General features: G+C 40.5%; 1 protein-coding gene and 1 non-coding gene across 12 annotated transcripts in view; one reads left to right on the top strand and one right to left on the bottom strand.

Moving 5' to 3' along the window:
• LOC122562023 (myosin-16) overlaps positions 1–24,078 on the top strand; it is a 277,196-nt gene that overhangs the window by 84,248 nt on the left and 168,870 nt on the right. For 6 of the 11 annotated variants that reach the window (XM_043714428.1, XM_043714426.1, XM_043714433.1 and 3 more), the window contains exon 3: positions 16,968–17,189. The exons of 1 other annotated variant lie outside the window; for it this stretch is intronic. In XM_043714428.1, coding sequence (XP_043570363.1) covers positions 16,968–17,189 — 222 coding nt within the window. Of the gene's footprint in view, positions 1–5,443; positions 5,600–16,967; positions 17,190–17,484; positions 17,555–24,078 lie in introns of those variants that run through there. 4 more of the 11 variants (XM_043714430.1, XM_043714436.1, XM_043714437.1 and 1 more) reach the window with 4 other exon arrangements.
• Positions 1,332–1,458, bottom strand: LOC122562372. Its single transcript, XR_006315290.1, has one exon. It is a non-coding gene; the product is annotated as a U6atac minor spliceosomal RNA (small nuclear RNA).

A 24,078-nucleotide genomic window follows, 5' to 3' on the forward strand; every position in this document is an offset into this window, starting at 1 on the left:
GATTGTAGTGTCAACAGGCTGAATGACAAGTCTTTGCTGGTGATCAAAAATGTCAAACAGTTTGAAAAAGGTGTCAGCAGCTGAATAACAAGTGAAGGGATGACCTATAATCCAATTAATTAAGGCAGAAACATAATTACAAAAAATCAAAAATAAGGTGGTGCTGAAGACAAACCAAATGGCTGGGATAACTTCATAGGTATCAGAGTTGCATGACGAGAGCCTATCCAAGTAGTCCAAACCTGTACAAACTAATTCAGGTAGAGAGATCATAACAAGTTATCAAGGTGATGGTGTCAAAATAGAACAGGAAAATTTTACAAACACAGACCAGTGTGTTGGGTTACATGTTGGGTGACATAAACCCAAATATCACAGTTGAGGCCATCTTCTCAGTACGGAACCTGGCTATCAGTTTCTACTCAGCAATTCTGCATTGTTGTGTATTTCAAAGGTCACCTTGGAGGACACTTAGCTGAAGATCAGAGGCAGAGCATTCTTGATCGCTTAAGTGTTCCCTGACCAGGGATTGCTGCACTGTGTCCATTCATCCATTATCATAGCAACTGCATGGTCTCGCCAATATACCATGCCTTGGGGACATCATTGCCTGCAGCGTATGAGGTAGACAACATTGACTGAGTCACATGAGTACCTACAGTGTACATGGTAGGTGGTATTCCCACATGTGATGGTAGTATTCATGTCGATGATCTAGCATATCTTGCAGAGGTTGCTGTGGCAGGGTTGTGCGGTATTGTGGTCATGTTGTGCTATGTATAACCCTATCATACTGTTCTGTGTTTTTAGAATCTTCCTTACTGTTCTGTTTTGACACCAGCACCTTGATAACTTGTAATGATCTCTCTATCTTAATTAGTTTGTACAGTTTTGGATTACTTGGTACTTTGTTTAGACTCTCGTCATACAACTCTGATATCTATCATGCTATTCCAGTCATTTGATTTTTCTCTAGCACCACCTTATTTTTGATTTTTTTGTAATTATCTCTCTGCCTTAATTAATTGGATTATAGGTCATCCTTTCACTTGTTATTCAGCTGTTGACACTTTTCTCAAACCGTTTGACACTTTTGACCACCTACAAAGACCGTTGACACTCCATTCACACCACTTGTACCATCTTTTGACAGTCTTAATTACCTGGAATTATCTTGCAATCATCTCTCTGCCAATAAGTTCTGTGCTTGTGTGTTTCCTCCACTTCACCTAACAAAGGAGCAGTGCTCCAAAAGTTTGTGATTTTAAATACAAACCATAAATCACTCTACACCATAAATCAGCCATCCAGCCAATTGAACTATCAAGGCCCCAAAATCCTGGTTAGGTACCATTAAGTAGATGGGAATGCTTTAACAATATAGGTGTTATAAGGCTACTAGAACGTCTTCCATCCCTTTCAAGGGGACCACTAACCTTCTCTCCTTTCACCCAACTCCTTTCATCGTGAGGAGCCTCAATGACAGCTCCCATTCTGCTTATCACACTCCTGTCTGTGTTTGTGCTCCCCATGATACCAAAACTGTACTCCAGCACTCATTCACAAGTGTAACTCCAGGTCTTCAACAATAATTAGCCTCACTGTGCTAAGACCACCTCTGTGACTTTTTTCTGAGTTATGAAGAAGTCATACTGAAATCTTAACTCTTTTTCCCTCTCCACAGATGTTAACACATCTTCAGTATTTGTTCCGGCGTTTTAAAAAAAATGTTCTCTTAGCTCTGGGTTAGTTCAGTTGGAACAGCAAAACCCATCCAGCCAACTTGCCTTTATCAACTCTTTAGGAGAGTAGTCCAACTTTTTCGACTTGCCTATTCTTTCCCCATAGTATTAAAATATTCTCCCCTAGTTACAGACCAATTGATTGTCAGTGACTCATAACCAATCAAGGATATTAGTGACTGGATGACAACCAAGATTAGATTTATTTTCCCTTCCCCAGGACAAGTAACTTAGTTTCAACTGTAGTGTTTCAAATATAATAAGTCATTGATTTTATAATTACCTCTAAGTAACAAAGCTTTTCAAGGTTTTCTAACTTGCAATCATAGAATCATGTAAAATATGCAGCACTGATGAGACCATTCAATCTATCATGTCTGTGCTAACATAAAACAATTATGAAACCTAATCCCATTTTCCAGCTCTCAGTTCATTATCTCACATGCAACAACATCAGAATGTTGATATCCATTGGCCTACAATTTAATATTCCTCATTATCAACCACATGGCCAATCATCTGTAATCCCAATCTTTAAATTTAAGTTTGAGTCATTGATATGATGATTTATAGAAGTATCATTTATTTTAGAGTTTGGATTTTGAACTAGTGACATGTGGGTTTTGGAGACTTGTGGCATAGTGGTAGTATCCCTAACTCTGGGCTAAAAAGTCTGGGTTCAACTCCTACTTGCCACAGACATATGTTGCAATATGTCTGAATAGCTTTGTTTTAAAAATATTTAAATACAAAAGAGTTTAAAGACCAGCTTTTCAGCATTTCTGGAGCCCTGTTTTCCTTTTAAGAAACCAGTATGAGATAGTGAGTGACTGGAGTGATAATTGGAAGGTGATTGCATTGGGAGAGCTTTATGAGTGAACAGAGTAAATAATGAAGAGATTTAGCAGGCTTTATATTTAAAAGGATCAAGACTTTGTTTTGCTTAGTGAGGGTGAGGTCGGTGGGGGGGGGGGGGGGTGTCAACCTACGTTTGGAAAGTCTTCAGTTCAAAGAGTACCTGGTGATCATTAGATGTGTGAATCCATTTCTCCTGAAGAAAGGGGATTGCTTAGAATGGTTACAAAATAGTTTGCCTCAACTTAAAGGTTTTAGTTCTAAAGTCCAAAGCCTGAAGTAGAACACGGAAGGTATCATTCAAATTTGAGAAGTTTTCAGCTCAGTTGTGTGGCTACCAAAGCCCTTAGACTTGAAGTTGAAAGAAAAAATTAATTAAATCTGTGTGATAGAATAGCAGACTCTCTCTGGTATTTAAGTACTCCGAGGTGATGGAATAAGTGGGATTGTATTTTTACTGTCTATTTGAAAACCTTTTGAATATGTTTTATGTAAATAGCTTTATTCCATTGCAATGGAATGTTGTTGTTCATTGCAAACTGATTAGAATTGTAAAAGTTGGGACGTTTTGCCATAATTGTAAAGGGTGCTGCTGAAACAATGGAGTACTGTGAAAGTTTTGGTCTCCTGATGCAGCCTAGAGAAGGTTCACTTGGTACTAAAACCAGATGATATTCTGGTTTATTATCCATACTTCTGCAGAAAAAAAACCTCCTCTTTTATTGTTAAAACCAAATCATCAACATTATCTACCTATCTTTCAATGAAGGGCAACCTTGTTAAATCGACAAAATATGATCTATCAAGCTAGATTTCAGTCTGGAATCTATTAACCAGCTGAGATCATACCAATATACATCATAAAAATACAACATCGGAGCAAATTATTGTAGTTACTGGAATCCTTACTGAAAACAACAAATGCTGGAAATCACAGCTGGTCAGGCAACATCCATGGAGAGAGAACAAGCTAGTGGCTTGCCTGACCCATTGTGATTGCCAGCATTTGTTGCTTTCAGTCATGAAAATACAACCGATCTGTTTCTGATCCATGCAGAATCACTGTGGAAGCAGAGCTCTGGTTATAAAAACACTCACGATCATTATTCTTTGCTTTTATAGTGGCACATTTACTGTCACAAAGAACAGTTTCAATCAAACATTTAGCATGTGGAGCTTAAAGTAGGAAAATGTGAACTTGTCCACTTTGGCCAAAAGAATTTTTTTTAAAAAAGCAGCATTTTATTAAAATGGAGAGAGATTGCAAAGCTCTGCTATGGATATGAAGGATAATAGCATCTTGGTGCACGAACCACATAAACTTTGTATGCAGGCACACCAAACGATTAGGAAGATAAATGGAATGTTGTTGTTCATTGCAAAGGGATTGGAATTGTAAAAGTTGGGATGTTTTGCCACAATTGTAAAGTGTGCTGCTAAACTATAGAGTACTGTGAAAGATTTGGTCTCCTGATGCAGTATTGAAAAGGTTCACTTGATACTAATACATAGTAAGAAGGTGTTTCCCTAATGAGTAAACTTTTGGACAGGCTGGACCTGTGTCTTATGGATAAAAATGAGGGGTGAAAATCTTTCAATATATAAGATCCTGAGGATACTTGACAGGTGGATGCTAAAAACATGGCTGCCTATGGAAGAGACTAGAACGAGAGCGCACAGATCAAAATAAGATGTCTCCCATTTAAGACAGAGCTAAAGAGAATTTCCTTTCTCTCTCAATAAATCATAATGCTTTGAAATCCTTTTCCCAGAGAGCAGTGAAGGTAGGGTCAATGAATACTATCAAGCAGAGGCAGATAGATTCTTGATTAACAATTAGTGAGTCTGGATTTATCGGAGATAGGTGGGAATGTGAAATTGAGGCCACAATCAGATCAGCAGTGATTTCATCGAATGTTGGGATAGAATTGAGGGGTCAAATTGCCTAGTCCTAATTCATAACTTTGTAAGGGGCTAACATTAAGAATGCTGAAGCAGGCTTCAAACACCTTATAATGCTGACTCGATTCTACACTGTTCTGAAACACATGTGAATATAGTTTTAAAATGTCAGCTGTTGAACATATAAAGCAGTTTCTTATGTTGCCAGGTATTAGCTTCCAGGGAATAATATTTGTGGAATAATGGTCATTTTCTTGATGTAATATAATTTCTGATTTTACATGAATTTACCAGGACTTTTGGTACAGGCAAAGAATATTCTGTTTTTTGTGAATGGTGCTGTAAGTTGCCACCTATTGATTCATTAGGCCTCTAAACATTCACATACTGTATTCTCAAAAACATAGCCTGAAGGCTTCCGAGGTGGGAGACATGGTTTCTGAATAGAATATCTGCACCAAATAGCTGGTTTGATAAAATGCAACACAAAATAAAAAAAAAGAAACTGCATAGTGTGTGGGGTCTGGAGGGGCACTAGAGCTCCCATTGATAACAAATACTTCCCTGATGGCTAGTCTCCTTCTGTGAGGTGCTGAGTCAGCTTGCTGTGCCTCAACCTCTTTGACAAGTGAAAGTGCCAAATAGCAAAAAGTGGTTGTTTGACTCTGATGGCACATGTTTGAGGCAGGGAGCAGAGAGAGAGAGAGAGAAGGGGAGAGCAAAGGTATCCACAGGAAAAAAAGATCAACAAAGACAAAACAAAGTCTCGGAGGGTCGAGCTGTAAGGTGTAGCTGCAGGGAGAAGCTGGGCCACCTTTCTGAGCTGGGAGGCTTCCGCCGCTGCGGTTCTCCCGTCTCAGTAAATCAAGCTGAGCCTTGCCTTGCTCTTGCTGCACTCGTCAGCCAGACAGGCAGGTGTGCACTTTGAAGTCAGGGACTCAAAGCTAGGCAGCCGAGAAATGTCAGGAATTCGGAGCTTGCGGAGATCACGGTCTCTGTCCGATGAGTCAGAAGCAGCCGACGGAGTGGAGCTGGAGCCTGAACCAGAAGATCTAGACTGGGATAACTACAGCGTGACCTTGGAGGAGAGGATCGCTGCTGTACGTATTCCCTTTCACTTGCAAATTCGCCCTCTGCAACAGCTTACTTTCTTTCATCCCTTTCACCTCGCCTGTGTGGAAGAATAAGGGCACTGTTCAAACCCGCTGTATAATGGCCAATGATAAAGCCTTGGGAGGAAAAGAAAACTTGAAGCAGATTGCACTAAGCTTGCTAGCGAGGTACACTGTAATTGAACACAGTTGGCTTGTTAGTTGCTCAGTAGGTATAAGGGTTCAGCCTCCCCTGAGCATTCAGAATTTAACTCTTTGGGGTTTTGCGTGGCAAAATAGTTTCTTAGGAACTGTTTATTTCATATGTTTGAATGAAAATCATTAGAAGTCACAATGTTTTTTTCATCTGATTGAAAATCGAACATTACAATCTATTTTAAGCAGGGGTCTAGAGTTGTGGATACCAAGGCAGGGCTGAAGCATTTTTTTTACATTTTGGCAAGGGTGATTCCGATCGACCTTTCTGAGTGCTGCAGCAGATTAAAGTTATCGATATTGATGAGGTTTGTCAGAAACTGTGATCACTTAACCCTTTAGTTGCAGTGCAAAGGGTTGTTGGCATACTTCAAAAGGGACAAAGATGGGAAGATGTAAATATTTCTTCCAATGATTAAAGTTCTGGAGTGCACTGAATCCGATGCTGTGAACATGGTTGAGTTAGCGCTTGAGAGATTCTGCCAGGATACAGCACACACAGCTGAGTGTAGTGCCATAGTTTAAATCTGTGAGATAAATGTTTGATCTCCTTGAATCTGTTTGCTTATGCTCCTTGGCTATCTGTGTCAGCTGGTTTCCCAGCAGTCTACAGTTGCTGCATAACTCATTCCCCTGTTGATCTCACACATCATGTTTACAGAGATACAAAGTTTCCTGATTCTAGAGCATCTGAGAATTAATAACTAGTTCCCGTTGGTCTATCTATTCACGGTGACTAATTTCTATGATTTTATTTTTTTAAGCACCAATGATTTGCAGGCTTCCCACAGGCCAGTGCTTCACAAATGTCTGGTTGTCTTGACAGTCAAATATATTAAGTGTGCTTGGTGTTTGAGTTTCCCAGGCAATTCTTATGTTTCTGTTTTCATGAAATTCACTGCTCTTAGTCTTTTGTGTAAACTGTAAACGCAGTAGAGATTAAATACAAAATTCAGAATTAGCAGTGTGAAATTCTGATTTTGTTTAATTATCAGTCTGCACAAGTGGCAACATGTGTCAACCATTTTTTAAAAAAGCTTCGATAACAAAAAAACCTTGGATTTTTAAACATGATTTGATTCTTTGTTTTTTAATGAAGTTATTATTTTAGTTACTGTACAGTACTATTCTAGGTTCTTAGGGCGCAGTGTAGTGTCCTTATCACTGGACAAGAGGTTGAGATTCAAGTTCCACCTGTACAGAGATGTGTCTTAGCTTGTCTGAGTAGGTTGGTTACAAACAGGCTGTTTTTTCTTAAATATGCTGCTGTATTTCTGTTTGCAAAAATTGGAAAATTGTTTTCCATAGTGAATTCAACTGAGGCACTCAAAAATATATGAGGTAATTACTTGGATAGAAATTATCTGAAATGGTGTGGGGAAAAAGACTGGAGATTGGCAATAGGTAATGATGTTCATTTGAAAAGTTGAATGGCCTACACCCTCACACATTCCGTGATCTTCAACATACTGAAGGATAGGTTGATGGATGCAGATTGATAGTAACTTGAAAAAATAAATAAATAACACAAAAGGCAGATTTTCCATGTCTATGGATGAAAGAGCCAATTCAACAGCCATTTCAAAAAGGCAGCACCAGGGTAAAAGGACAAATGAACTCTGACTCTACTGTCAGATTTGAAAAAAAGTTGCTTGCTTTAAGAGATTTGCCTTTCTGTTCTGAGTTGTATTAATGCCAAGATCCATATTGAAACTCTAATTTAATTCCCTTTCAAAATCCTCAACTCTGGCAGCAGGAAGGGCTGGAAGAGATGGAAAAGGCTAGACAATCAGGTACAATACCAACTCATTATCACCAAATCCTAATCTAGAGACCTAAACACTGGAAAACCCTTGTGTGCAGACATCAAGTGATACCAAGCTCAAACTCAGCTGCAGTGATTACCACGATTAAATATCCTGGCACACATTGCCCCAGCTTGTACTGAATATGTCCACTTTCATATGCACTGCTGAACCAGTAGTGGCTGTGGAATTCTCACCAGTACATTTAGGAAAGGCGGGTGGGGAATCTTGTCAGGAATTATTAAAGTAAGCAATATTCTGATTCATTTCCAACTTTGTGATGTTTCTTTAAATTAATGGCATCAGGAGGAGACACATCCAAGAAAAGCAGCAGAGCCTGACGATGTAAAGAAACTGATAGGGTTAAGAGTCCTTAAGCGCAGTTGCAGAATCTGACAGCTTTAGCTATACAGAACAAGTTAATTAAGCTCAACCTCACCCAGGCCAGTGTTCCTACCATTTTTTGCTTTTTTTTAGGAAAGGTTAGTAGCTTTTGTTTATTTTTTGATCAGATGTGGGCCAAACCAATATTTGTTGCCCGATTTCACTTACCCTGAACAGAATGTTTCACTTGGTCATTTCAAAGGCAGTTGTTGAGGGTCTGGAGTCAAATTTAGGCCAGGTCAGTGTTATGGACCAGACCAAAACCCCTCAAAATATATTAATAAGATAGTCTAGACTTGAATTTCTTTGGATGCAATTCAATTGGTCAAACTACCAAGCTTGAAACAAAACATACTTTATTCATACACTACAATTAGAATACAGTGAAAACAGAAGTAAAGGAAAAGAATTAGCTTAATTGTAACTTTATTGAAATGCTTAACAGAATAATAGATATAAACTACTACTAATTAACTACACCAAGACAGTAACATCCCATAAACACACCCTTGTCAAAGGCAAATTCAGTAAAATAGATTGCTCACATGCAATTCTAGCAGCAGGAAGACAACTGCAGCTTTTAGCTGTAATAGGGAGATGAGAAACAGCTTCCACACCCAGATTCAAGACCCCAGCAACTGCTATAGAAGGCTAAAAGTAAAATAAAAAAGATCCTGGTTCTGTGGGAACTCCACCCACTCAGGCTGCTTCTACTGTTTCAAATTAAAAAACAAACCCAAGGCCTCACAAGCTGTCTACCTTCGTGGCTTTGGAGCAGACTGCTCTTCACCTCAGCCTCAACCTTTCTTCATAAATAAAAGGACAAAACACATCTTAAAGTCATTGTATACTCTCAACTCTTCCCTTAACAAAACGAACTATCAGTACATAAAGATTTTTAAAAACCTTTAGTTTTGCTCCATTAGTTCATTTCAATACATATATATTATATTGATTCTAACCATGCAAACATTCACTAATCCAGTCCATTTCAGTCCTTTTCTTTTTGCTGCAACTGAATGCCTCCATCGTCCTTCATCAAAGACGCATCAACGTGTCGGCAATGACATTCTCTCATCCGGACACAGGTATAATTTTCAAATTGAATGGCTGCAATAATAAGCTTCATCTAAACAGTCTGAAATTTTTATCCTTAAATTTGCTAAAAACTTTCAGAGGTTATAATCAGTATATTCATTTGTCTCAGACACATTACTGGCAATATAAATGTTGAAATGTTGCAATGACAACACTAAACTCAAGGACTCGTTCTCAATTGGGGAATATTTCTGCTGATGATTATTCAATTTTCTGGAAAATTACCCAATAGATCTTTGTATCTTCTCATCATCTTCTTGCAAGTGTGCAGCACTGACACACATCACTCATATCGATAGCCACCACCCCTAATTGTTCTGCGTAGTTAGGTGTGGCTAACACTGGGGTGGTGATTAATACAACTTTCAGGCTGTCAAATGCCTTCTGACATTCCTCAGTCCACTGAAATTTTCTGCACTTCTTCAACAAGTCAATCAGTGGAACAGCCACACTGCTAAAATTCAGTATGAATATCAAATAAAACCACTCAATCCCAGGAATCACTCTTCATCCTGTAGGGCCATTTGTCAATGTCCAATAATATAGCCCAAGAATGTGACTTGAGCTTTTGCAAACTCATTCTTAGTCAGGTTGGCCACCATGCCTTTATCCCAAAGTCGATCAAACAATTCCGATAGATGCTCTATACGTTCCTTTCATGTGTGACTAAAAATCACCCGATCATCGCCGTTCACCACACATATGGGTAATCCTGAAATGAAGTTATTGGTTAGTCTTTGAAATGTGGCTTTGAAATGGCATGACTTTAAACTTGTGCAGTCCACTTGATGTCGTAAAGCTGAAATTTCCTTCACTCTTTCCGATAAAGGCACCTGTCAGTATCCTATGAAAATGTCCAACTTAGAAATATGATTTGCTTGTCCTACCTTCTCAGTATAGTTTTCCAAACATGGAATCGGACATGAATCAGATGTTATAACTGCATTGACTTTACCATAGTCCATACATAACCATTGGATACCGTTTGGTTTTGGCACCATTACTCTGGGTGCAACTCACTTCGATTATATTGTTTTTGAGCATGTATTAACATTCTTTTTGAACTTGTGCCAACTTTAGATGGTCAAGCCTATAAGGGGGGATGTTGCATAATTAAATGTCTACATCATGCATAATCAGATTCGTACTTCCCAGCTTATTCCCACTTATCTCTTCATGTGATTATAAAAACTCTTTTAGGACATTTTAATTTTCTTCTGGAAGGTAATTAAATAATTATCCCAAATTTTGAGAACTTCTTCATTGTCTAATTTAATTTGAGGTATGTCCAATTTAGAATCCTCTGAACTTGGTTCTTCACTCTGTTGTTCTCCTTTTGTTCTCCTTCCCTCTCAAACCTACATTTTGAGCATATTCATATGCTACACTCAGAAAGAAATCTAACAATCTGGTGTTTCTATTAAATAATTCACCTCACTCCATATCACAGGGTAGAGGAGGTGTTGGATGTATTAGAATGTATGAAGGTGGATAAATCTCCTGGTCCTGACCAAATATATCTAAGAACAGTGCAAGAGACTACAGAAGAAATTGAGGGGGCCCTGGCTGATGTTTTTGCATCATCATTAGCCATGGGTGAGGTCCCAGAAGATTGGAGGGTAACGAATGTCAGGCCATTATTGGAGAAGTGGTGGATAAGTTACTTGAGAGATAAGCTATAAAGTACATGCATTTGGAAAGACAGGGTTTCAATAGAAATAGTCAGTATGACTTTGTGAGTGGGAGACAAAACCTCATAAATTTGTTAGAGTTCTTTGATGAAGTGACCAGGAAGGTTGACGAGGGCAGGCTGGTAGACATAGTCTGTATGGATTTCAGTAAGGCCTTTGATAAGTTTCCACAGGGTATGCTGCTCTCGAAGGTTAGATCGGATGGAATCCAGAGTAAATTGGCTCGATAATAGGAAGTAGAGGAAAATAATGGAAGGATGCTTGTTGGACTGGAGACCTGTGACTAGTGGAGTGCCTCAGAGATCAGTGCTGAGTTCATTACTGTTTGTAATTTATATCAATGATTTCGATGAGAATGTACAAGACATGATTAGTAAGTTTGATGATACTAAAATAGGCAGTATCATAGAATATAGAACATAGAACAGTACAGCACAGAACAGGCCCTTCAGCCCACGGTGTTGTGCCAACCATTGATCCTCATGTAAGGTAAACCTAATGTACGAACCCTCAAATTTCTGTGACCATATGCATGCCCAGCAGTCTCTTAAATATCCCCAATGACCTCGCTGGCAACGCATTCCATGCTCCCACAATGCTCTGTGTAAAAATCATGGACAGTGAGGAAGGTTCTCAGAAATTGCAGCAGGATTTTTATCAGTGGGGGAAGTGGGTTGAGAAATGGCAAATGGAGTTTTATATAAAGAAGAGTGAGGTCTTGCATTTTGGAAAATCAAATCAAGGTAGGAGTTTCAGGGTGAATGGTAGGGCCTTAAGGAGTGTAGTGGAACAAAGGGACCTTGGTGATCAGATGCACAGTTCTCTGAAAGTGGAGTCACAGGTAGACAGGGCAGTGAAGAAGGCTTTTGGCGTGCTGACCTTCATTGAGTATCAAAGTTGGAAAGTTATGTTGCAGTTATACAGGACATTGATGAGGCCACAATAGAGAGTATTGTGTTCAGTTTTGGTCACCTTATTACAGGAAGGATGCTATTAACCAGGAAAGAGTGCAGAAGAAATTTACAAAGATGATGTCTGGACTCAATGATCTGAATTATAAGGAGAGGTTGGACAAGTTAGGATTTCTTTCTTTAGAGCGTAGGAGACTGAGGTAGGACCTTACAGAGGTATATAAAGTCATGAGAGGCATGAATAGGGTGAATACACTCAGCCTTTTTCCCAGGGTTGGATAATCGAGGACGAGAGGGCATCACTTTAAGGTTAAAGAGGAAAGAATAAAAGGGAACATGAGGGACAACTTTTTTTACACAGATGCTGGTATGCAAATGGAATGAGCTGCCAGTGGAAGTGGTTGATACAGGTACATTAACAACATTTAAAAGACATTTGGACAAATACATAGATAGGAAAGGATTAGAAAGATATGGACCAAGTGCAGGGAAATGTACCAGTGGATAGACATGTACCAGTTTGGGCAAAGGGCCATCTCTGTTTCAGAGGAGCCTATGACTCTATGACGTTATGACACTCAATTTTGATTTGATAATGCCCACCAAATCTTGCCTTTAAAGGTTCACTTACCACTGGGAGTAACACCAACACTTTATCTCTACTAACAAAACTGTGAATTTTTAATTTCTTGTCTGCTTCCTCTTCCTTCACATACTGTGTTACTTTCAAATGCTGTCTAGCTAACTCAGCTACTGTAGTCAATCGTTCCCTAAAATTTGACACGTCATCCAAATATGTGAACTCTGAATCATCAATTTCTCCTTAGTTAATTTTAGTGGTCCTCTCACCTCATGCCCAAAAACTAATTCAAATGGACAGAATTTAGTTGCTTCATTAGATGCATCCCTAATTGCAAAACAAACAAATAGAATTCCTTTATCCCAATCCTCTGCATAGTCTTGACTATAAACCATCAACATTGTTTTTAAAAATTTGATGCCACCCTTGTAAAGCTCCCTGCGATTCTGGATGGTATGCATTGGATTTGGATTGATTCCTAAACTATCCATAGCTTCTCTGAATAATTTTGATGTAAAACTTGACCCTTGATCTGATTGTATTTCGATGGGCAGTCTGTATCTAGTAAAAAGAAGAGTAACTTGTATACAATCCTTTTATCCGTGATACTGTGCAATGGAATGGCCTCTGGAAACTTAGGACACATATCCATTATGGCCAACACATATTGATTCCCACTTTTTGTTTTAGGTAGGGATCCTATGCAATCAATTAAGACCTGTGTAAAATGTTCCTCAAATGTAGGAATAGGTATTAAGGATGCTGGTTTTATTACTGCCTGAGGTTTTTCAATTACCTGACACTTATGACATGTCTGGCAAAATTCAGCTATATCCTTATGCAGTCCAGGCCAATAAAATGTTTTTGCATTTTGGCTTGAATTTTCCTTATTGCCAAATGACCTCCTACTGGTAATTCATGTGCTATCCTAAACACCTCCTTTCTATAGCCGACCAGTAATACAACTTGATGAACCTCTGCCCATTTCTCATCTGTCTGAATAGGTGATTGTCTCCATTTCCTCATCAAGACTTCATTTTTAAGACAGTAACATTCTAGGATAAACTCAAATTCTTCTTGTGTACATTTTTTGATACAACTGTTTTAGTTTTTCCTCTTTGTTTTAATTCAGCTAATTTCGCTGAACTAAAATTAGCCACTTTGTCCTCCACCTGATTTTGTATTTTTTCTCAATCATCTGATCAAACATATCCTCTGATAATTGAACTTCAACTTCCTTATCTTTATACTTGAATTTCTCTTCCTGATTCCACCTGTGCTTTTGTGACCTTGTCACTACACGGTCAGGAAAAATACCAGGATATACCTTCTATAATACCTCAGTTGCTTAATTTTCCACTGGTTTTTCTCCCACAGAAGGCACCACTCCCACCTGTGATCCAGCTATAAAATTACCAACTGCATTCCCAGAACTGAGAATTTCTCTATTACTCCTTCCACGATTTCACCACTTTTCACTGGACTCTCCGACCTCACTTTTTATGATGAAAGACTGCTTTTCTAACCATGAATTCCACATATTTTCACCTCTACTGGGCAGTTCTCCTTCCGAATTACATAACTCTTCATCTCTCACCATCAAAGATTGACTTGCTCACATATCTCTAAAAGTCTTAATTTCTTTACCTGCTCTTCCTGGTGTATATGAGTAAACCTTATCCACACAGGAAAATTATTTAAAGAGATCTGGCTCTTTGTTTGCAACCAACCCTTGACATTCTTTTGCGGCCTTTTAGTTTCAGCTTCTTTCCTTTAACACTTCAACAAAATTCACTGGTGGATCCTGTTTTCCCACATCTGTCTTCCCAGTACTGTTTTTACACCACTAACACAGAGTTCATGTGGCCTACTTTAATACAGTGAAAACATCTGAGCTTTTTTTACTTCTCTTTTCCCCTCATGAGTTTCCTTTCTACCCTGTGGTAGACGATCTTCAATGAGATCTCCTTTTCCCTTATTACCTGAGGATTTCTCTTCCCCCCAATTTCTATCCCTCACAGTTTGAAATTGGAAGTCGGAAGCCAAACTCTAATTTATGACCTGCCATTTATGCTGCTAATCCTGCAGTCTCAACTCTCTGCTCTTCCACATGAGTTCTCATGACTTCAGAAAATGAATTTTTAAACTCCTCCAAAATAATGGCTTTTCCAAAAGTGTCATACATTTGATATATTTTCAATGCCCTTAACCACCTATCAAAACTACTTTGTTTGATCCTTTCAAACTTTATGTACCTTTGACCAGGTTCCCTCCTTAGATTCCTAAAGCATTGTCTATAGGTTTCTGGTGTTAGTTCATACGCACTTAAAATAGCTTTTTCCACCTCATTGTACTCCCCAGATATCTCCTCTGACAGTAAGGCATCTTACTAGCTCTATCTACCAATTTTGTTTGGATCAACATACCCACATGGTCACCAGCCATGTTATTTAACTACTTCCTCAAATGAAATGAAAACAATTTCTAAATTGTTTCTCATTGAACTTTGGGAATGCTTGGACATATTTAAACAGACCCTACAAGGCCTTTGCCTACGATGGGATTGCTCTCCATCACTATGCTCATCACAATTCCTAGTTTTCACCTCTACCTCCGCCATTTTAAGGTTGAGTTTTTGGTTCCGACCTCTCTAATTCAAAAGCTCTTTCTTTCTCCATTTTTTTTCCTCTCTCTTTCTCCCTTTCTTTTGCTGGGGCCTTCCATTCTGTTCCTTTGTTTCTTCTGCTTTTAAATGTAATTCAAACTCTTTCATTTTCTTTTCTTGTTCAAGCTGCTTCATTTGCATTTGAACTTTAGCCATTTCCAATAATTCAAATGACGGCATTTCTGGCAATCGTAAATGTCGAGCTATTGCCGCAATTACCTTCCATTTACACGTGGGCAAAAGCAACCCCCAACTCCAGCCGGTTTGCCAATTCCAAACTCTTTGCCCTGCTGACAGAAAAACTCCCAAAGTGACTTAGTCCAGCCCCAGGAAACTCTTAGTGATTGAAAGAGCTATTATTACACATGGCGCACCCTATTTAAACCAGCCGAATTCAACATCTGAAAGAGAACACCAACACTCACTGCCTTCCAGTCCAATAATCCTTAACCCAACTTGAAATTAGACAAATTTAACCTGACAAGAGCCCCCAGTTTGTTATGGATCAGATCAAACTCTTCAAAATATATTCAGAAGATAGTCTAGACCCTAATTTTGTCTTATTTTAAAAGTAAATGTAAGGCGTTGTGTTCCGGATGCAATTTGATGGCCAAACAACCAGGCTTGAAAAAAATGCATTATATACACTCTAACTAAACTACAGACAAAATAAAAAGAATTGACTTCACCCTATTGAAATGTTTAACAAAATAATATATATTAACTACAAATTAAATGTTTCAATATAGTAACATTCCATAAACACACCCTTGACAAAGTCAAATTTTGTAAAATTAATTGTCTCACATGCAATTTTAGCAGCAGGAAGAACACCCCAGCTTTTAGCAGTAACAAAGAGAGGCAAAGCAGCTTCCACATCCAGCTTCAAGACCCCAGCAACTATTACTGAATGCTAAACCTAAATAAAATCCTGGTTCTGTAGGAGCTTTGCTTCTATTGCTCCAACTTAAAGAAATACCCAAGGTCGCTCCAATAGTTCATTGGCTTTCGAGCCGACTACTCTGCATCTCTGTCTCAATTTCACAAAAGAATACAGCACTTGAAGCCACAGTATTGTCACATCAGGTTTGGATGACAGATTTCCTTCCCTAAAGGATACTTCTGCACTACAAGTTTTTTTTAATGACAATTGATGTTTTTATACTAATCATTGCAAGAGTCTAGCTTTATTGAGTGAATTTAAATTCCACATCTGTTGTGGGATTTGAACTTGCATCCCCAGAGAATTCCCCTGACTTACTGGTCCAGTGATATCACCGTTTCCCGTTGATTAAAGAGTGCAAGGTTGAACAGCAGTAATTGATATTTTTTTAAAAAGAGGACCAGGTGGCAGGAGGAGCACGTTAGAAGTCAAATGCCATTCTAATTTTTTTTACAAAATATTAAAATGGTTACTGAATTTGAAAGAAAATGGATTTCCATTTATGTTTGACAGGTAATAAACCTCTGTTCATTTGGCAATTTGCCAGTTTTACAGAGCGAGACAGAAAGACAAATGGTACATAACTAGTATTAGATGTGCAGGCATATTTGCAAAAAGCTGCGCACTTGGATTTCACTGTACGTTTGTCTGGGTATTTAGTGTCCTTTAAAAAGTAGCGTGCAGTTGTTGTCAATGATTGTCTATCCGCGTAGACAGTGGGAAGATCTCCTTGCAGAGTGGACACAATCCCTTTGCTGCACTGTTGAGCTATAGTTGGGAAAGGCAGATAGTGCAGAAGAAGATGGGAGCTCTGATTTTCCTTCCGAAAAGGAGCCGTTCGGTGTGTTGATGTTGTAACTAGATCTGTCAGTGCAAAATAAGAGGCTTGGCAGCTTAGCTTTCTGTGCACAGTCAACTCTCCTGTTCTGAATTGGAACCTGGTCTTCATTTAGTGAGGAATGCTGACAGAGCTCTCTCTCTCTCGCGCACACACACAGCCCCCTGATTCTGTGCACACACAGAGACAATGCAGACTGTAAATCATCAGAGTCCTGCCCTGAACAGCTGCCAATCATCTTCACAGGAGAACCTCTCTGACATTGAGCAGCGCTGCACGCAGTTGCTGAAGGTGAAACTGCAGCTCGAGGCACAGGTCGCGGAGCTGAACGGGCGCCTGCTGGACCAGGAGATCTGCGCCGCTGAACTAGGCACCCAGAAATACAAGCTGGAGGTGGAGTGCTGCAGCCTCAAGGCGGACATTGTGGAGTTGGAGTCCACGCTCGCCAAAGTGGAGACGGACGAGCAGGTGGGTGGAAACCTGAGAAATGCGCAAAACTAATTGAGCCAAAAAGGGAAGCGCCGTGTTGGAATTAAACCACTTGGATAATACGTACAGGCAAATGGACAGATAGCGCAGCGCATGTTAATCATTCAATCAGCCGCCCGGATAATTGCGCTCCTACTCCAATGCAGACATGAGCCTCTGCAATATCTGCGGTGGGATGTGACAGTGCAATTTTGCACTTGAACCGGGTCATTTAGTGCTTGTGGAGTGGTTTCAATTCGGATAGAATCCGGGAAGTCTGTTTCTAATGGAAGTTGGTAGGATTTGCTTTTATTTTAAAGGACTTTAGGGCGAGTGTGTGTAGAGATTAGAGGATGCCTGCAGAGGTAAGCAATTAGCAGCAATCAGATCTACAACCTTGTGCCTTCTGATAACGTCAGGAGGACAACTCGGACAATTCTGTTTTCTCGAACGGTTTTAAAGACTGAATTTGCACTCGTCTGCAAAAAGGTGATTTGTTTCAATTGATGCATAACCTTTCATTAAGTTGCTACCTAAGAGCAGTGCTTCATTAACTAGTCTACAAATGATTAACTCTTTTAGATCATTAGAGGCGCTTTAAAAAAAACACGAATTAGCTAAACTTGTATGACTGTTTGGAATGGACGTGCAGAGAGGACTGAGCATGGTGTGGATTTTGAGGAGTTGCTCAATGATGTAGATACCACAGCTCTTCTGCAGTGATCTTCAGAAAATAATTTTTTTTTAAAAGAAAGCCCCCTTAATTTCCAACAGCCTTTTCGATTGTTGCTTTCTTCCTCCTGTTTCTTGCCATCTTCCCATGCTTTGCCCACACCAGCTGTATGTCAAACTCTCCAGCCTTGCCCACTTCACCCATGTTGACAATCTTGGCTAATCCTTAGCCTTTCTCTCTCTCATCTTCTGTGCAGTGCACATAGCACTCAACACCTGACCGTCCCTGTACCTGAGAATGAGGGAGACCGTGTAGGCCCTGTAGGGAGTTACAGTTCCTTGATTTCATCACTACGTCCTTCACAAGTGGGCAGTTGCACCACTGCACTCAATGGGTCTTTCCACATGGGGTTTCAGGAGATAAAACTGGCAAAGGATCCTTCTCTGATTATTGTTTCTTCCCTTCGTCCATGCTGTTGGAATGAGGTGTAACAACTCTATGGACACTGCAACTGACTTTAAAATGTAGGATGCAATAAATCATGATAATTAGGAATGCAGTATTGTCACATTGATGTGACATTCCTGACAGTGCTAATAGAATTCATATTTTAAGCAAAGTAGCTTTTTAAAGCATCTTGAATGCAAGAGATGCTCCAACATGTAGCAGGATTTTCAACTTGGTATTTCTGTTTTGACTCTCTATTAAATATAAATATCAGATTGCAGACAGTTAGAGAAAAGAGACCGTGTTCATGGTTTGCATGACTGAATGGTGCATTAGCACTCTGACTGCGAAGTTATACACGCAAGCATGATGCTAACCTCATCCAACATCAGGAGCTTGAAAGCAGCAAGGCTGCAGGATTTCCCCCTTCTAAACCCCAGGAGGTGAGTCTGTTTGTCCCATTCCAGTTACTATCTTGTCTACACTGAACCTGAAGCTGCTTTGATTCCTGGGAGTCAGCACTTCATTATCTTAATCAGCTGGGATTGGGAGTTCACTCTAATCTTTTGAAGTCCATTGAGTTAGACAGCTCTGCAGTATGTTTAAAGCAGCTAAAGTCATTTTGATTACGACCCTCATAGGCAGCAGAGAGGAGTGACTTGCTCATTAGTATGAATCAAATTGAAGTGCCAAAATTGAAAGTATAATGTGGTGACTCAGCAGCCTGCTAACGGTGATGACCCAGAACCGGGGTCCTGTGCGCAGAACCATCCCACTCCTAATGACAACAGACTGTTTCCTACATTAGACTAAATAATAATAAGAGACTGCATGGCACAATGTTAGTTTCTGTAGTTTCAAATTGAATCCATCCCCCAACAATGTTTTTTTAAAAAATTCCATTTCCATCATTCCTGAAGAATCCGCCTGATTTCCAGATTGCAACATGGGTGAAGTGGGCAAGGCTGGAGAGTTTGACATACAGCTGGTGTGGGCAAAGCATGGGAAGATGGCAAGAAACAGGAGGAAGAAAGCAACAATCGAAAAGGCTGTTGGAAATTAAGGGGGCTTTCTTTAAAAAAAAAAATATTTTCTGAAGATCACTGCAGAAGAGCTGTGGTATCTACATCATTGAGCAACTCCTCAAAATCCACACCATGCTTGAAACATCGACACTCCTGCTCCTCAGATGCTGTCTGACAGACTGTGCTTATCCAGCGCCACATGTCTCGACTCTGATCTCCAGCATCTGCAGTCCTCACTTTCTCCCTGCTGCCTGGGAATTAGCCAGCAAGCAGTCACAGGGGAAGCATGACATCTACAAGAGTGGACAATTCTAGTTCATGGAGCGGGTGGAGGCTTCACGGTCCATTTTAGTTCCTGATTCCATCCTAATCTGCCATGTCCCCAGTATCACTGAGACTTGGGCCAGGGGTTTACACTTTGGGTTGGGACCTTGAGTCGAGGTGAAAGGGGTTGTGTGGCACTGTGTTGGGAGTTGGCCAAGAAATGGGTAGTGGGCATCCCATGCAATGGACAGTGGACAAGCAGACCCTCAAAGCTGGAGGAGCCAATCAGAGACAGTGTGACATGGACGTTGTTTCCACCTGTGCTTCAGGCAATGAGCTACCTGATAATGAAGGAGCAGTGCTCCGAAAGCTAGTGCTTCCAAATAAACCTGTTGGACTATAACCTGATGTTGTGATTTTTTTTTAACTCAGGCAATGGAGAAAGAGAGTGCCTTCAGCCATCTCTACAACTTTTGAATGATAAAGGAACTACCCAGTGACTGTAGTGAGGATAGACCAGGTGACTTCTGATCAGTGTCCAAATAAAAACTTTTTTTCATTGCTCAAACTAGCTACTTGCCATTTGAGAGCAGCGGCCCATTCAGCACTGAAAGTGGTGTTCCTGAAACTGACACCAGATGGATTGGGGGGGATGCAGGACAGCATATCAACTGGTGCTGCAAAATTACCTGTCTCCCCATCAACATTCTCACCCCCATTTTGGGGCAAAATTTCTGGTCACTGACCCAGCGAAAACAGTCTCATCCATGCCCATCGGAGCAGAGTACCCAGCCAGCATTGAGTAATTTAGAAATGCATCCCTTGACCACACATCATAATCCTACAGATATTCCAAACTTTAATCACAAATGATGTTATTTAAAGGGGGGGGGGACAGATGCAGCCAAGAGGAATGCTAATATCTGCTCACTGGTTGACTGGAGAGAAATTCTGGAATGTGACATGTATACCTATTCAGGGAAACTTCAAATGGAAAGACTCAAAAGGAAGAAATAATGAGACCAATTCTCTCTCTCTCTCCCCCCACCCAGCGGGGCACTACTTCCTGCTGACCTTTTTGTTTTTCCCTTCCAAGGTTAAGGCTAAGTTTCAATCCCAGTCTGTCTGTTAGTGGCCTGATGTCCCAGCATGTGGGCTAGAGTGCTGTGAGGGTCATACTGGTCACAGGCATTAATCACACCTGTAGTGCAGGTGAAGGAAGGGCACATGCACGTTCTCCCTTTGAATGCTGCCAGCTAGCTACTGTTGAAAGAAAACAAAAGAATTTCAGTCAAACTACAAATCAGCCAAAGATCTCAAAACTGACTGCTTAACCATATGTATTCCACTATCCACTTGAAAACTGATTCATAATTTCTAACTTACTTTTCTTCCTATGCTAAGTGATTCCGTGTTGCGTTTTTTTTAGTAACTAATAGATTTCATTCTTCTGTTAATTCTGTGAAACCTAGTTAACTGACTCATTTTAAGACCTAATTTTTTTTTTGGGAGAAAGATATCCACAAGGAGAATGCTTTTTAAATTCAGCTTCTTGTGACCAACTAGAGCGTTGGGGGCAGCAGTGGACACAGATCTTGGTGAATGAATGACCAAGAGGAGCCAGTTCACAACCTCCTCACTCCAGAACCTAAAGTTTTGGGTTATACCTTACAAAATAACCAATTGGAAATTTGTCCAGGTCTTGGATGTAGCAAGAGGTAACCAGTATGAGACTCTGCATCAGGAGACGTGGATTTGTGGTGAATACACAATGTTTGCCTGGGATTCTGATGCACCTGCCACTTTGGATGGGTGCCATTCGCCTCTGTCTGTTCAACATTCAGTAATAGATACCACATGCAAAGAAATGGAAATCTGGTACCACTCCAATGGTCTACAATTTGACACGTGAGGTACTAAGGCAGCAGTCGTTCCATTCTTATCGATCTCACTACATGCAGATCTTCACTTGCAATAATGTCTCATCTTTGTTCTTGCACCAGTGTGTCCCTGTTTTTATTTATGGGATGTGGGTATTGCTAGCTAGATTCACTAAGTATTGCCAGTCCCTAATTGCCCTGTAGTTGGTGGTGATGGCCTGACTTCTTGAGTCTTGCTGTGAAGGGGCACCCACAGTGGGGTCAGGAAGGGAACTCTGGTATTTTGACTGACTGCCGATATAATTCCAAGTAAGGAAGATTAGCAGCTTGAAGTGGAACCTGCAGAGTGAGGTATGCCCGTCCATGTATCTGCTGCCGTTATCTTTCAGGGTGATAGCGAGCACCAGTTTGGAAGGTGCTGATGAGGTGTCGCAGTGCATCTTGTGGATGGTATGCGCTGTTGCCACAGTGTGTCAGTGTGAATGGGACTGAATGCTATGTTGGTGGATAGGCTGCTGATCTAAGGCGCTGCTTTATCCTGCTTCTAAAGTGTTGGGGGAGCTGCATTCACCCAGGCAAAATAAGGAGCATTCCATCGCACACATGATTGGTGCCTTATAGATGGTGGACACGCTTTGCGGAGTCAGGTGGTGAGTTACTTGCTGCAGAATTCCCAGCGTAGGACCTGCTGTTTGTAGCTTCGTTTGGCTGATCCAGGTCAGTTTCTGATCCATTCTACTTGCAGTTTAAGATGGGCCTCTGGTCATACTCACGCCATCACAAATATTGCTGATTTCCATCTCCATTAGCTTGCCCAACTTCACCTCTGTCTCAGCACATCTGCTGCTGAAAACCTCATCCAAGACTTTATAGCCACTGGATTTGACTATTCCAGTGCGTGCTTGGTCCTCTTGACAGTCTGTTGTATTCTCAGTAAACTGAAAATCATACAAAACTGTACTTTTTGCCATCTTAACTCTGACCAGTTGCCATTCAACTATTGCCCTGTTTGGCAGACAACTCAGCAAGCAGTGGTACAAAAGTTCTGAACCGCATTTTCAAATCCATCCCTGGTCTCTATCTCTGTAACCTCGTCAGGTCCTCAACCCTCTGAGATATTGCTGTTCATCTAAAGTTTGGCCTCATGGACTTTAGTGGCCCCATGATAGCTGGTTGTGCCTTTCATTGTTGAAGTGCCAACCTCTGGAATCACCTCCCTCTACTTCAGCTCACTTACTTTCTTCTTTAAAGATACAGATTAAAATCACTTTTTTTAATCAAACATTTGATCAGCTCCCTGATATCTCTTCATGTAACTTATACCATGTTCTATTTTGTAATGCTCTAGTGAAACATCTTCAGATATTTCATTGTGTTTAAAGGTGCTATATAGCCATTAGTTGTTGTTGACAATCAACCCTCTTTCTTTCTTGAGTTCAGAGGCTAACTGTAACCTTGTTTAGAATTTACGTAGCACCTTGGTGCTTGATGAGTCCATTCCCCACCAAATTCCCATGGTAGCTGTGCGATGCTAAAGCAAGGATGTCTGCCCACTTAGGTGGGTGGAAAAGATCCTGTGATCTTATTTTGAAAAAGAGCAGTGGAGTGTCCACATTGTCCTTGTCAATATTTATCCCTTAACCACCACCAGAGAGGCAGATGAGGTGGATGTTATCACAGTGCTGTTTGCGAGAGTTCACTCTTATGCACTGGACCGAAAGAGCATCGATAGTCATAAAGTGCTTTCAGCCATCCAGAAGCAGCAAGAGGTGCTACACAAATGGTAAGTTGTTTGTTTTAACCAAATTACATTGATAGGAGGAGACTGGTTGGAATCACTTGTAGGGAACAAGTGTTACCTTTGCAGTGAATTTGTTATGGGTCAAATTTGGATAACCCGAAACTCTGCGTGTGGTGAAATTGTCAGCCATTACCACTGACAGAAAAGAGAATGTAGAGGTGAGGTTAAAATCTGATTACCATGATCTTATTGAATGCTAGAGCGGGCTCAAAGGGCTGAGTGGCCTGCACTAGTTGTCTGTGATGAGCTGAAGTTGCAGACTGGTAACCCAGGGTGAGCTGAACTTGGTTCACTCTTGTCATGTGACCATGGTAAACAGACAGAGTGGAGTTCGGCCACACTAGAGCACGGAGATACAGACCAGCCTGCAGCAACAGGCCTGGGGACTCATCACAGACGATCATGCACCAAGAGACCATTCTAATGTGGCTGAAACCAGACTGTTCTACCATTTTTCACCAGTTCGCTCTTTAATATTTGAATCATAGAATTCCAATAGTGTGGAAGCAGGCCATTGAATCCACGCTGCACTCCTCACCACCACCACCATCCCTGTAACTACCATGGCTAATCCACTTATACTGCACATTTTTGGACTGAGAGGAAACTCATGCAGACATGGGGCGAATGTCTGCATCACTCTGGGGTTTATAGAGTTGTCCAAGTGCAGAATTGAACCTGGGTCTCTGGCGCTAACCACTGTGCCACCACGCCACACCTAAGATTGAAGATGAAATATGCATTGGTGGAACAAAAAAGCAAAGAACCTAGCACTCCAGGGACTATGCCAAGATAGATG

This window comes from Chiloscyllium plagiosum, chromosome 24, assembly GCF_004010195.1.
Source record: "Chiloscyllium plagiosum isolate BGI_BamShark_2017 chromosome 24, ASM401019v2, whole genome shotgun sequence".
Taxonomy (NCBI): domain Eukaryota; kingdom Metazoa; phylum Chordata; class Chondrichthyes; order Orectolobiformes; family Hemiscylliidae; genus Chiloscyllium; species Chiloscyllium plagiosum.